This window comes from Diabrotica undecimpunctata, chromosome 6 (genome assembly GCF_040954645.1).
Source record: "Diabrotica undecimpunctata isolate CICGRU chromosome 6, icDiaUnde3, whole genome shotgun sequence".
NCBI lineage: Eukaryota > Metazoa > Arthropoda > Insecta > Coleoptera > Chrysomelidae > Diabrotica > Diabrotica undecimpunctata.
The window spans coordinates 150,035,575-150,050,450 of record NC_092808.1 but is presented as its reverse complement, the minus strand read 5'-3'; the positions used below and the strand labels follow the sequence as shown (position 1 = coordinate 150,050,450).

Genomic DNA, 14,876 nt, shown 5'->3' with positions numbered 1-14,876 from the left:
TTTGAATAAATTTAATAAAATATTAGAATTACTGAAAAATATAAAATTCTCCGCGCAAATACGTCCCTGGAATAAAACAACGTCTTAGATGGAAACTTAAAACTATAATACAAAAAAGGTTACTGCTGCGGTTAGCCAAGAACTTGGTACACCACGTATTTGAAAAATATCTGAGTACGCCTCTGTTCCGTCTCTTTGATTTGGTATCAAAAGCAAAGCTACTGCGCCGCATGCGCTCAACCACAACAACTGAGCATGCCAGTGGAATACAAGATAGGCGGGAGGCAGTGTTTTTAAAACACATTTGAAATTAAATATCCACAACAAACTTATCACAATTGCACGGTCTATTCTCAAAACAGATGTGCGGTGAGATGCATGGCTGATTTTAATTGAATTTATTAAATTCGCGTTTGTTAGTGTGAAAACGATGTTTGCACAAATTTTATGCTGCCAGGTTTGTAAACTAAAATTTTTTTGACAATAACTTATCTCTTTCAAATATTATATAATGTTATTAATATTGATCTTGCACATGTTTATATTATTATTTAATTATGTATAATAGTTCAAGTTTGATAAACTAGAAAGTACAAAATATATATAGATATAGCTTGCTTTCGCAACATGTATTTCTATAGTCGAGTAATTTTTTCATCTTCTCGGATTTTATCTTATCTTTTGTAATTCTTTTTTTGTCACATTATTTAAAATCTTGCATAGCGGCTTCCCACCACTTTCTTTTTCTCTTTTTCCATCTGGTGATTTAATGCTATCCATTTAATTAATATTGACTGTTTCATAAATTCTAGGTATAGTTCATCCACTGAAGTCGCCTTTTTATTCCACTGTAAACTCTTTTAAATACTTTTCTTCTCCGTATCTATATTTTGCTTGTGATTTGTTTAGTCGTGATCTATGTTTCGCAACTATTTAGTAAACAACGTTGGTTATAATATATTTTTTTTAACTTTTATGATAATTTCTTCGGTATCAAAGCATTATGTCCGGATTCTGCAATTCTGCAGCTTTGTTGACATTGGTCAATCTTAAATCACTTCGCGTATTATTTAATTTTGTTGTTAATTATTGCGCCAAGATTATAAGAAATGGTTGTCGAATTTCTTATCTTCTTGATGTGCCTAGCCGTGATGAATGTTGGCGATCATCATGGCAATTTAACTTATCGGCAGCAGCTCGGAAAGAGTTGTGTTGAATCAATTTCTAAGGTTCTTTCAGAAGGATGTTCTTTTTCTTCTTGGACCTCGCCAAATGTTTTCCCTACAGGATGAATTGTAGTAGCAGCTGTAGCTTTCGAGATTTGATATTTTTCGTCATCTGCCGATTCTTCTACATTCTTCTGAGTCATTCATTTCTTATTTATAATATTTAGCCATACGGCTCACACTCCCTCTAAGGTGAAAAGTCACTCATCCCAGATAGTTCATTAGACCCAGCTGTTTTATGTTCTCTAAGAGCCTCTTCGAAATAACTCCAGTCTTCTTCTTCTCGTGCCACTCCTAACGGAGATTGGAAATCATCATGGCCACTGCGACTTTGTTAGCAGCGCGCCTAAAAAGTTCAATCGAACTACACCCGAACCATTCACGTAGATTACGAAGCCACGATATTTTTCTTCTTCCCACACTTCTTTTGCCCTTAATTTTGCCCTGCATGATATTTCTTAAAAGTTCGTACTTTTCACCTCTCACAATGTGCCCCAAGTATTCCATCTTTCTAGTTTTTATCTCATTTAGAATTTCGCATCTTTTGTCTAAAGTTTGGAGTACTTGCGTGTTAGTGACGCGGTCCATCCATGATATTCTGAGAATGCGCCTATAGCACCACATCTCGAAAGCTTCGATGTTTTTTGTGGTCAACTGTTTTAGTGTCCAAGCCTCTACTCCATACAACAGGGTAGAAAAGACATAACACCGCAGCATTCGTATTCGTAACTTTATGTTGATATCACGATTGCAAAAGAGTTTGCGCATTCTATTAAAGACTGATCTAGCGATTTCTATTCTACATCTAATCTCTTTTGTTTGATCAGTATCGTCTGTGATCCAAGCACCTAGATATTTATAACAGGACACACGCTCAATCGTTGTATTGTCTATTACAAGATTAGCTCTGATGTTCTTGGATTTCGTGATTATCATAAATTTAGTTTTTTTCAAATTAATTTTCAAGCCGTAACTGTTACAATATATATTGAGACTTTGAACGAGATGTTGTAGTTCTACTAGCGTTCCCGTTAGGAGAACCGTATCGTCAGCATACCTTATATTGTTGATCGTCTCACCATTTATTATCAGTCCAAGATCTTCTTCCTCGAGTGCTTGTTCACAAATAGCTTCACTATACAGATTAAACAAAAGTGGCGACAAGATGCATCCCTGCCGGACTCCTCGACGGATTTGAATTTCTTCTGTTAGCCTACCCTCAACCTTCACATTTGCTGTTTGATTCCAATATAGGTTGCATATAATTCGAATATCTCGGCTGTCTATATTTTTCTTTATTAGAATTTGTCTTAGTGGTTCATGTTGTACTTTGTCAAAGGCCTTTTCGAAATCAATAAAGCAGGTGTAAATTTCTTGGTTCATGTCTAAGCATCTCTGTGAGAGAACGTTCATTGCAAACAGAGCCTCCCTTGTACCCAGCCCTTTTCTGAATCCCATCTGAGTGTTACTGATGTCTGCGTCTAATTTCCTATAGATCCTATTATGGATTATTTTCAGAAACAGTTTTAGAGCATGACTCATCAAAGCTATCGTACGATATTCGCTGCATTCCCTTGTATTTGCCTTTTTTGGCAGTAGTATAAAGGTCGAACGGAGCCATTCCCTAGGTATTATTCCAGTTCTATATATTGTGTTAAATAGATCTAGGAGTATTTTAATAGATTCATCGTCCATAAGTTTGAGCAGTTCTACGGGAATTTCATCAGGACCGGGGGCCTTACCACTTTTCGCTTGTAATAATATCGCCTTATAACTCCAGTAGTAGAGGGAATAATAGGTATCTTCTGGGTATCTATGTGTGGTCTGTGTAGTAAGTTTATTAACTCGTATAAGATCCGATCTAGTATGTGCCACTAGTTGGTCTGTGAGCACAGTGTGCGGTCCCAGTTTATAGTTGTCGTTTTCAAGCATTCTTTCAGGGACATATTGATAATAAGGGAGATGGTCAGTTTGGAGAAGTTCCAGTTTGCTAGCTAGTTGTTTTTCTTCTTATTCTTCCTCTTTATAAGCAATTCTGCTTGTTCATTGGCGGATTTATACCTTTATGAAAGGTTGTCACTCCATCTTTATTGGTCTTACACTGGCTTTATAAATTCTTGATTTCATCTTAGTGTTAATGTGTCTTTTTCGCCATATAGTGTTATTAAGGCATCCTGCTAGTCTATTTGCTTTTTGTACTTGATTTCTCACTTCTTTGTCCAGGTCTCCATAGCTAGACAGTCTAATTCCCAGGTGTTTTATTTCTATTACTTGTTCAATACTGATGCCATCAATTTCTATTTTACATCTGGTTGGTTCTTTGCTGACTACTATTGTTTTAGTTTTGTAAGATGAGATTGTCATATTAAATTCTTTTGCTCTTATGTTAAATCTGTGAACCAGTCTTTGCAGAATATCTACATCAATATTGCGTCGTATGCGTACCAAAGTATTTTGATTTCTTTGTTTCCCATGCTGTATTCTCTTCTTTTGTTAACGCTTTTGATGATTTCATCCATGATCAAATTGAAGAGCATGGGGCTCAATGAATACCCTTGTCTTATTCCGCTGCCTATTTCTATACTTTTTGTAAGTTCTCCATCTATTTTAACTTTTGTCAGACCATTTTACCCAGAACCATTTTGTTTTGGTATATGTTTTCGATAGCTTTTATAGTATTTAGGGGAACTTCTCTATTATAAAGAAGATGGATTACATCTTTGAGTCTTACTCTGTCAAACGCTTTCTTTAGGTCAATCAGACACAGAAATACTGGTCTATTATACTCTATTGATTTTTAAGTAATTTATTTATAACGAATATTGCATCTGTACATGATCTTCCACTACGAAAACCTTGTTGTTCATTTGCTAAACTTATCCTCTGATTTATTAGCACTTGCAAAAATTGTAGTTGTAAGTTTTAGCGTAGTATTTAACAAGTTTGTTATTTTCTGGCTGTTTTTTATCTCCTTTTTTGAGTCATGGCGTTCTTTGTAATCAGTTCCGACAAACGCCTGGGAGGCCCCCGTAAGATGTTTCTTGGGCTCGACATCCATATCGGCATTATTGTCTTTTTGGACCTGACGGTCTTTGACAATATATTTCAGGTAATTTTTAGTTGGAATAACCTGATCCTGAATGACAAATAGGACCCTGTGCCTCAGGAAACATCTTTCCTGATAACTAAGTTATTTATGGTAATTATATTTATTTTGATACCTTTTTCATTCTGTTGTGCAAGTTTAAAAATCTTTTCTACATAAATGTTAAACAGCAAAGGGGAGAAGATGCATCCATGTCTTACACCCTTTCTTATTTTTATTTATTCTGTATATATACCGTTGGTATATGCCTTTTGATTTCGTTACAACTATTGGATCATTCCCATATCTTTTCCATCGAGACCAATTTCTCTTAACGCCTGTATTAACACATCATGTCTTACATTGTCAAAAGCCTTTTGGTAATCGATAAAACAAAAAAGACATTCCTTCTCTGGTCATAGCATTTCTGTACCAATAATTGTACGCCAAAGTACCTCCCGTATTCGTAAACCGTTTTTAAAACCATACTGAATGCCTCCCGTTCTCTTTTCACATTTGTTATAAATCTACTTATACATTACTTTTAAGAACGCTTGACTACGAGACTCAATAAGCTGATTAGGGGTGATCTTTGCACTGGCTGGCGTTGTGCTTGAAGAGTTTGCCACGTTTTGAAAAAGTCTTTGACCGAATCGATAGACACAAGCTATTTAGAATTACAGAAAAAGAGGATACCTTATATATCTCAAAAAATTTTAATTCTGTGTCGAATAAGACCATTTCTTCATATTCGATAGATCCCGTTTTCTTTGCAATTTTCTATAAAATACTCAAACTTATGACATTTATCATTACTGCTGTTTCCTGAACTTTTTTAAAAGTGGTTTAGAGGTTTAGTTTTTGGAGCTTCTTGCTGCATGGAGAAAATTATTTCCCTCGTTTGACTGGACAACAATTTGATAGTTAATTTTGGTTTAAACTTCGTTCATATTGCATTTTCTTTCAAACCTATAATTCTACACGACCTGTACAAAATGCTTATTATAAGACAAAACTTAGACGGAAGTATAGATGGCGTAAATGAAGACGTGGGAAAAATTGGAGCGGCAAATTGGCAACAGTTGGAAAAGAATGGAGACGACTGACGAAACACACTAGCTCGAGGCTCAACTAGGGCTGTCGTACCACAGATGATTTATCATCATCATCATCATCATTTAGCCTTCATTTATTACGTCCACTGGTGGACATAGGCCTCCCTTAAACTACTCCATTCTTTGCGATTTTGTGCTCTTTGTTGAGAATGTTTGGTGATACGCCTGATGTCGCCAGCCCAACGTGTAGCCTCTACTACGCTTGCCTGCTCTTGGCCTCCAATTTGTAATTTTGCTCGTCCATCGTGAGTCATGCATTCTCGCTACATGGCCTGCCCAGTTCAATTTTAGTTCCGCTATGCGTTCCACAACATCAGCAATCCTCGTCCTTCTTCGCAGATCTTCGTTTCTTATTCGGTTCGGCAACGTCACTCCCAGCGCCATAGACCGTTTCATTCGTCTCTGTGCCACTCTCAATTTCGAAGCCGTAGTCTTAGTTATCAAGTTACAAATACTTGGGGACTTCAATAAACGAAACTGGAGACCAAAACAATGAAATAAAAAGACGTATCGAAATTACCTGGGCCACCTTCATAAAGATGAAGAAATTCTTCTGCAACAGAGATATAAGCATCCCTCTACGATTAAGAATGCTAAGGGGCTACGTATTTAACATGCTATTATACGGTGAAGAGGCCTGGACTCTCAAACAGAACAGCATAAAAAATATTGAAAGTTTCGAGATGTGGCGCTACCGTCGAATGCTGAAGAGAAGTTGGGTTGAAAGAGTCACAAACTTTGAAATAATACGAAGGATAGGAAAAGACCCAGAAATTTTGTCAACCATCAAACAAAGAAAACTCTAATACTTGGGTCACCTGATGAGAGGACATAAATACGCATTACTTCAAAATATAATGCAAGGAAAAATAGAAGGAAAACGGAATCCAGGCCGTAGAAGAATGTCATGGTTGCGTAATTTGAAAGAGTGGTTTAGCTGTACCACTAATGAACTCTTTAGGTCAGCTGTAACCAGGGTCAGGATAGCCTTGATGATTTCCAATCTCCGATAGGAGTGGCACAAAAAGAAGAAGAAGTCTTGGTTAGAGTCATAGTCTCTGCCACATAGGTCATAACCGGTAATACGCATTGGTCAAATACTTTTTTTTTTTAAGGCTAATTCATATGTTGGCCCCAAGTGTATCTCGCAGTTTTCCAAAGGCTGCTTACGCTAAAGCAATTCGTCTTTGGATTTCGCATGTTTAGTTATCCCTGTTGATTATTATTTCATGACACAATTACGTATATTTCTTCACCAGTTGTATGTTTGCACGTCGCCAAGAAGTGTGAAAATAGTATTGGAATTTGTCCCCATTTACTATCTCAGGAAATAACGATTTCAATCCACGTCTAGTAATCGTGCAGGATTATCAATCTCAAAATGTTTTGTTTAAAAATAACTACGATTGATATTATCATGTTATAAATAAACTTTTTAATGCTTATCATTATGCTTTTTTAAAGTAAGCTATGATTTTAAAAGTTTTAGGAATATTTTTATTTTTCTTTAAAAGAATTAAAGATTTTGCCATGTTTTTATTAAACGTACAAGTCATATGTTGTCTTTTTAGATTTTAATTAGTCTATCAATTATTTTATTATGGTCTTCTCAGTCTCTCTATCGGCGACTTTTATTTAAACAAAGGATGGCAGGAATTGGCGTATAATTTAGAAGTAACATAGTAAGGAGTGATTGTTACAGCTGTCATTTTTTAGTGGATTAATACAAGAAACACCCGGAAGCGATAGGTATTTTAAATTTTGTTCATATGTGGAGAATTCGATGTTAAAATATATGTTCAATAAAAGTCTGAGGATTTTGCTGGCCACGGCAATATATCAATTCAATCGTTGATCAACCAGTTTGATATAATACTTGGTCATGCGCACGAGCATTGTCATGCATAAGTTAAGTCGAAAAATGGTATATATAAAGCTGTTAGGAATCGATTTGGAAAAACTAGGTCGGTTCTGCTGTTCGTAAGTATTCGAGATGAAGTCAATGCGAATCATCTGGATGAAATCCAAATCTAGATTCATCAATAAATAAAATTGTAGCTCAACATTTTCACTCACACAATTTTGATGTCCTCGACACTCTAATCTTACAGCGTGGTTACCTCTGCAAACTGGTAGGCTTCTGAGTGGTTTTCGATTATAAAGATTGACTTAGTGATGACGAAGAATTGATCTTGAGCTCCAGTTGAAACACATCCAAATCCTGGATGTTGCTCAGATGGGGTTCCAAGTATCTCAAAAATGCCGCCATAATCGTTTATAACACTTTGGGAGACTTCCATCTACTCTGATTCGTTATTTCGTCCAAATTCAAATAATAACGTTCCATTTTAAAACACAGTATTTGTAACGCACCTACTAAACAAGAACTGTATCACGTGGATAAAATCTGAACTCTATTCTGTAAATAAAATGATAAAATTTCTTTATTAGTACTACTAACTTACAAATACGATACAGAATGAACATTTGCAATAATAAAATATAATTTGGACATCCGCGAAAATTCATTTTTATTAATTGTATGGTTGTAAAAATGTTCCTAAATTTTTCCGATATTGCGAACATTGTGAAGCAAGCATGACAATATATTTTTTTTGTTTTAGATTTGGCTGCTGTTATTTGTATTATTGGTATCTTGGTTTTTCCTTACAAATGGAAGATATAGATATTTATATATTCTATATAAAACTTGGCGCCGAGATTTAAGGTAATTAATTTATAAATATTCATATAAATATTCCAATGATTTGAAGGCCTGTAATATAATATGTTACAAAATGTATATTTTTGATAAATTAAGTCCAGTTTTTAATTATTTTTTTGCTCACAGTTTTTAATTATTTTTTTGCTCACCTATATCAAATTATTGACAACATTATATCATAGTTGCCACTGTTTATTATTTATTTATTTAGCATATGACTTACATCACAGAATATATAATTTAATTTACATTTACATAATTCAAATTATTTGAGTTACGAACAGATGTTCAATTTTTGACATATAATCCATTGACTCTTCGGTTACCATTAACAAGTCTATATAATCGTCTGTGTATGCTCATACTCTATTATGTACTTGATCGTCTGTCTCGCAGTGCCACAATCACCAAAAGCCAAGGGAAGTTTACTCCATCTGTCGGCGCATCTTCCGCAGTTTGTTCTGATTTGATGGGAACGTTCAAATCCATCTTTCCCACTTTTCTCTCGGGCATTTAAGTTAAAATAAGAATGATGTAGCGCTTGAACGGATTTCAAGGAAAATAACCTGGATCGGAGTCGGTTTTCAAGGATATCAGAAATGTTTTGAATGTCGCTGTATTCTTTGGAATGGAGCTATGTTACTAAGGGTGAGTAGTCATATTGTTGGTTGGGCATAATTGTGCCTGTTATCATACTTATGCACGGTTCAGCTGAGTATCGACCAGTGGATATTGTTGCTGGTCTACCACACCGATGCAAAGTATTCTGCCACCTAATTTGCTCAGGCCAAGAGCAGCGGTCTTAAGGTTGATGCTGTGGAACCCATGTAGTGCAGTAGAGTTTTTGTATTATGTTACTAATCGTTTTAAACTAGATTTCTTTTCCGCATACCTCAAACGAAGAAGTGCTGCACAGAATAGGCAAGGAACGAGAATTTTTTAACAAAGTGAAAGTTAGATAAACATCATTTGAGAAATAATAAGTACTAATAAGCTCAACTAATAGGGAGAAAAGGTCGAGGGAAAAAGAGGACTAGGAAGGAAAAGACTATCGTGGATAACAAATATTCGCCCTTATATAGGGCTAAATTTTGAATAGCTAATAAGCACAACGGAAGACAGAAAAAAATTTGGAATTGTAGTAGTCAACCTCTATTGAGGAGAGGGACTTTTAAGAAGAAGAAGATTATTTTTCAGAACAGATCGCAGAAGTTATAAGAAATTAATAGCCGCCAAACATAAAACACTAATAATGTGCAGAAATATACAAGAATAGCTACTTAGAATGCCAATGGTATCCTGCAAAAACAAGACTAAATCCAAGTATTCTTGGATTTACAGAAATTAGAGACACATGCCTGATTTCTGAGATTCACCTATCGACTGAGTCTTACATAAATTTAAGTTATATAGCTTTTACCATACAATCCATCCGTCAAATGAAGTGGGATAATTATTAAAAATGGCATCTCTCATTATGAAGAACGGCGTATTGAGATAACTAGAAGTGCTTTTAATAAGATGAAAGCAATATTATACAATTGAAAACTCAACATCGAAATTAGAACTATAGTATTGAGATGCTACGTGTTCTCTGTCCTGTTGTATGGAGTTGAGGCCTTGACAATTACAGAGGCGACAGATAAAAAACTCAATAACTTTGAAATGTGGTGTTATCGAAGAATGTGAAAAATGTCTTGGACACAACACATAACAAATGCTGAAACGCTACGAAGAATGAAAAAAGATAAAGAAATACTCAACACTATAAAGAAAACAAAAATGAGCTATGTACTTTGGTAGCATACTAAGAAACGAGAAATACGAATTGATGCGGCTGGTCATACAAGGAAAGGTGGAAGGCAAAAGAGGGCCGGGGAGAAGACGCACGCCTGGCTGAAGAATCTGATACAATGGAGTGGGAAAACGTCAATAGAACTTTTCAGAACGGCTGCAGATAGAGTCAAATGGGCCATGATGATCGCCAATGTCCTTAGGGATGGGGCACGTTAAGAAGAAGAAGAAGTGATCCAAGAATAGAATCCATTAACTATTGTTGCTCTTAATACTAAAATAGCAAAAATTATAGTATCAGCAATACACTGCCCTCCAAAATATAGTAATAAAAAATTTGGATATAATTTGGAAATAAAAAACGGATTCCGAGATGAACTAACAAAACAAAATTCAACCAACCTTACCATTGATAATGAAAGACTAACTTAGCGAGGAATTAGAGACATTCATTCAGGAAATTTAACAAGCACTGTGGAAACCTACATTTATAATAAAGAGACTGACGGCTGGTAGAAAACATCCCCTAGGAATAAGAGAAATGGTTGCAGAAAAAAGAATATTGCGGAAAAGGTGGCAAACTATATGAGCACCTGAAGATGAAAGTCGACTAAACAGAGCCACCCAAAAATTACGTCGAGAAATGCAAAGACACAAAGAAGAATCTATAATTAAATATTGACAGAATTATCGAATCACAAAGAAACTGAATAGTTTCTCTGGAAGGTGGCGAGAAAGTTGAAAAAACGATATGCCCACTGTCTTTGTTGTAGGTTCTCTTGGGCGCCCCAAAAAAAGTCACATCCAGAGACTGTAAAGGATGTGATAAATGTGGTTGAAGGAAAAGCATTATGACATTATTTGCTTTAGCCACTTTGCAAGCTTTTAAAGTACAATGATTATTGTAGTTGTCCACAATCAAGAGAACAGGTTGTTCAGCAGTAGGTTTTGAGTGCTGAATGAAATGTCGCAGCCATTTATTGTAGTTGCTTTCATTTGTCCAACCGTTATGAAAACATCCAGATATAGTTCCTGGTGACTATTTTCTTCTAACTGCGGCGAGTGTCGTTGTCGGGGGAAAATAAAAAAAGGCGGGATGAACGATCCTGAAAACTCATAGCACAGATAACCGTGACGTCTTTACCACTGTCCCATGATGTTACTGCTCACTCGTATTGTCCCTTAGGCGCTAAAATTTTTTCTGTTTTCTGAACCGTCATTACGCCAGTCTCATTCATATTGTAAATATAAGACGGCTGAAAATAATGTTTGGTCATGACACTATCCAGACGGTTAAAGAATCGATCCACTTGCTTGTCGCTTCTAGCTTTCTAATACTTAGATTAGGATGTAATTTGAAGCCAGTTAAAAAGTCCCTGCTGTCCGCAGAGTTTTTGACTTCGTTAAACCGATCTGCGACACCAAATTTTAGCCATGGCGTAACATATCTTACAAAACTGAGCCTTCATTAGTCCGTAAAATTTATTTGACATTTTATAAAGATGATCAGCCAGTATGGCTTCTTGTTCGTCAGTGAAAACTGAGAGGCTTCCTAGCTTTGGAGGACATTTGTACCTGTCAATACTCGACTTTGCTAATCTAAACCTCTTTTTCAAAGTACCGTAGGGTATTCTAGTCTCTTTTGATACCTTGTATACAAATGTACCGCCACGCCAAAGTATTTTGATAGCATTTCTTGTCATTTTGATATCTGAAAAAAAATATTATAAAATATGTTGGGGTAATTAGAGCTTCTTCTTCTTGATGTGCCTATCCGTTACGAATGTTGGCGATCATAGTGGCAATCTTTGTCTTATCTGTAACAGCGCCGAAAAGCTGCACAGATGTTGTATTGAACCAGATTCTGAGGTTTTTTAACCAAGATGTTCTTCTTCCTTGCAGAACGGCTTGAAGGAGAGCATATCTGAGATCTACTAATGAGAACTACAAAGGGTAATCAAAGCCTAATAAGCTCTGATTGCCCGAATTCTACCATCTTGAAATTTAATAAAATTATATCCTGAATATAGCTTCTAATGAAATTATACGCATAGGTACTTAAAGTTAATAACATTAGCAGTGAAATGAAATAGGTTTGATTGTAACAAACATTTAACTTCTCACTTACCGTTTCGTTGAAATTTCGTATTTTTGTGGTCACAGAATAAGAGGCACTGGCATGCTAAATGTTGCAGATAACATAGCGTCGGCGTGACGAAGGCACCCGATTAACAACCAAGTAAATACGAGCGATAATGTTGTCTCTAGTCGCACCGCTCCCATTACCCGCTGGCTCTCATTACTCCCTGTTCCCCTACGGCTCAACAGAGAAATACTAAAATAGAGAAGAGAACTTAATAGAGAAAGTAGGCATGCAACAAAATAAACCAATGGACGGGAGAGAGGAAAATAAAAGTCAGTGCAGGTAAAGAAGTTCATGTTAATTTTGCCTGTTTGAAAAATGAGCAGGTAGACTACTATTAAACAATAAAGTAATTACATGCTACAACTCAAATAAGTAGCTTCGCATACACTTGGATCTTTGCTTAAAATGGAAAGAACGTATTAATAAAACAAGAAAAGGACTTGATCTCAACTTAAAAAAAAAGTATTGGTTCCTTGGACGGAAATCTCAACTGTCAATATACAATAAGTTACTACTTTATAAACAAATAATAAAGCGCAAAATCAAAAATTCCAAAACAAGGTCTTGATATCCATAGTGGATGCACCATGTTTCTATAGGAATGATGATCTTCACACCTTACAGGTGTGAATATGTCCATAGTCAAAGAAGAAACCAAGATATTCGTAAATAAACAAGAAGAGAGACTTAAATTCCACATCAACGAGGAATTGCGGCAGCATCTTGATAATTTGTCAACCAACTTAAGAGGAGGAATAGTGTTAGTGAAAATTGAATGCAGAAACTCGCCACACGCCACACATGAGATAAAAAAGTAGGTTGTTAGTTAATGAAGACTAGTAATAGTATTCAATAATAAAAATAACAAAAATATTTAGTTTTTTCTGAATTTTCACATTGAATTCTAATTTTATATGTATCTATGTGATTTATATATCGTGTATATATCATTTATGTTTTAAAGACATCGTTTCCACAACATCGATTCACTCTGAGGACTTGAGATGCCGGCTATCACAATCCTATCGTTTAGGGAACTATTTAAACCTCCTTTCTTAAGATGTGTTTCTATTTTCATCTTTACGCTCAAAAATACAACTGCTAAATAAATATTTATTTCTGATTTTGTTTTTTATCTACTAAAAACATCAATAACTAGACTAAAACTTATTAAAAAATATTTTTTTTATCTCGTTTCCGATAATAATTGTGATTGCTGTCACCAATTCTGGAACTGTTCATAATAATAACGAGTAGACGAGTATAAATCGGAGATAAGAAAACACGTTGGAATAAACTACTGATATGTTTAGAGTATCGTATACCAAACAAGAAATTTTTCCACAGTGAGAAACTTAACAGTAGCTGAATAAAATAAAATATTTTTTGAGCGTTTAGAAATTAGTTTTTAATAGTATGATGGTTCTCGAAGAATTTTGGTTGTTAAAGGTGAATGTTACACCTTGACCGAAATTTGGATATTTTACGATTTTACGATTTACGAAATGTTGATGTGCTGTTATTTTTTTTAATTAATGAAAACATTTAATCTTTGTTTGTTATTATCTTCGTTTTGCTGAGATTGATTATATTACTCAACTTTTTCGTTTTTGGCCATTTAGATCTGCAGCATCAATTAGATCTGTTTTTTATCAGCTCTCAAAATTATATATATATATATATATATATATATATATATATATATATATATATATGTATATATATATATATATATATATATATATATATATATATGTTGGTTAAAAGTACTTCAGAGCTCTATTTGAAATTTCATCTAGACCAGGTGCTTTTCTCAGTGAGCTATTTTTAATTAGTTCATTTATTTCTTGGGGAGATGTAGGTGTGATTATCTCCTCTGGTTCTTTGGGCATTTCTTGTTGTTCCTCGACTTCTTTGATGAAGTCTACATCTTCGTCTTGGTGATAATTTAATGTTCACTTTCTCGAGAGAGACTCCTCCTTATTCGGGAGAGACTCCAGCTTTTTCGTCTATGGTGTAGACATTTCCATTTTCACCGTATAGTGGAGGTATGGGTTTTCTATCATTTCTTAGTATTTTTTGTAGTTTCCAATTGTTTTGCATGTTTGGACCTTTTTCCTCCATTTCTTATTCCATCGTCGGCTTCTGTGTTCTGCTAGTGCTGTTTTCACCTCTCTGTTAAGCCGGTTTGTCCTGTTTTGCTCTCTTTTTGGCTCTGTTCCTTTCCCTTAACATATCTTCGATTTCCTGGTTTATGTCTCTAAAGATTCCCTAAATGTGTATGTCCATTTCTTCTTCTGTAGTGCTATTTCTGAGTGCTTCTTGTAAGATATTTTCGAACTCTAGGACTCTTTTTTTTATTTCTTGTGGATTGTTTATCACTGGGACGTTGTTGATTCCAATACTCACAAGTCTTTTGTAATTCTTCCACTTTGTTTTCTTTTTTTTTATCTTCTTGTTGTGTTGTTTTCTTCCCATGTTCCTATTTCTAGTAGTATGGGGTTGTGCTCTTGTGATCCTTCGTTTAATGTTCTGATCTCGGTCTGTAGTCTTGATTCTCATCTCAAAGTAAAATATCGCCCACACGGCGGCTCTTATTTCAAAATACTCGTAGATTAGGGCACTCGTTTCTCGAGGTACCACTGTACTTACTATTGATCTATTTTTTAAATTTGTATGACTTTTTAAATATGAATACTCTTCTTCGATAAAATATTCCCATAAAATATTAAGATAAAATATTTCAGCAATCTTTACAATATAATTTAGTTAAACAATTACATCA

At 35.0% G+C, this 14,876-nt stretch overlaps 1 protein-coding gene across 1 annotated transcript in view; it reads left to right on the top strand.

The window, feature by feature from the left end:
* The first annotated feature begins 269 nt into the window (after positions 1–269).
* The window catches only part of LOC140444095 (long-chain fatty acid transport protein 1-like), a 58,127-nt gene continuing 43,520 nt past the window's right edge, over positions 270–14,876 (top strand). Inside the window, exons 1-2 of the mRNA XM_072535745.1 lie at positions 270–457; positions 8,051–8,154. Of these exons, the coding sequence (XP_072391846.1) occupies positions 431–457; positions 8,051–8,154 (131 nt within the window). The 5' untranslated portion in view covers positions 270–430. The remainder of the gene's footprint in view (positions 458–8,050; positions 8,155–14,876) is intronic.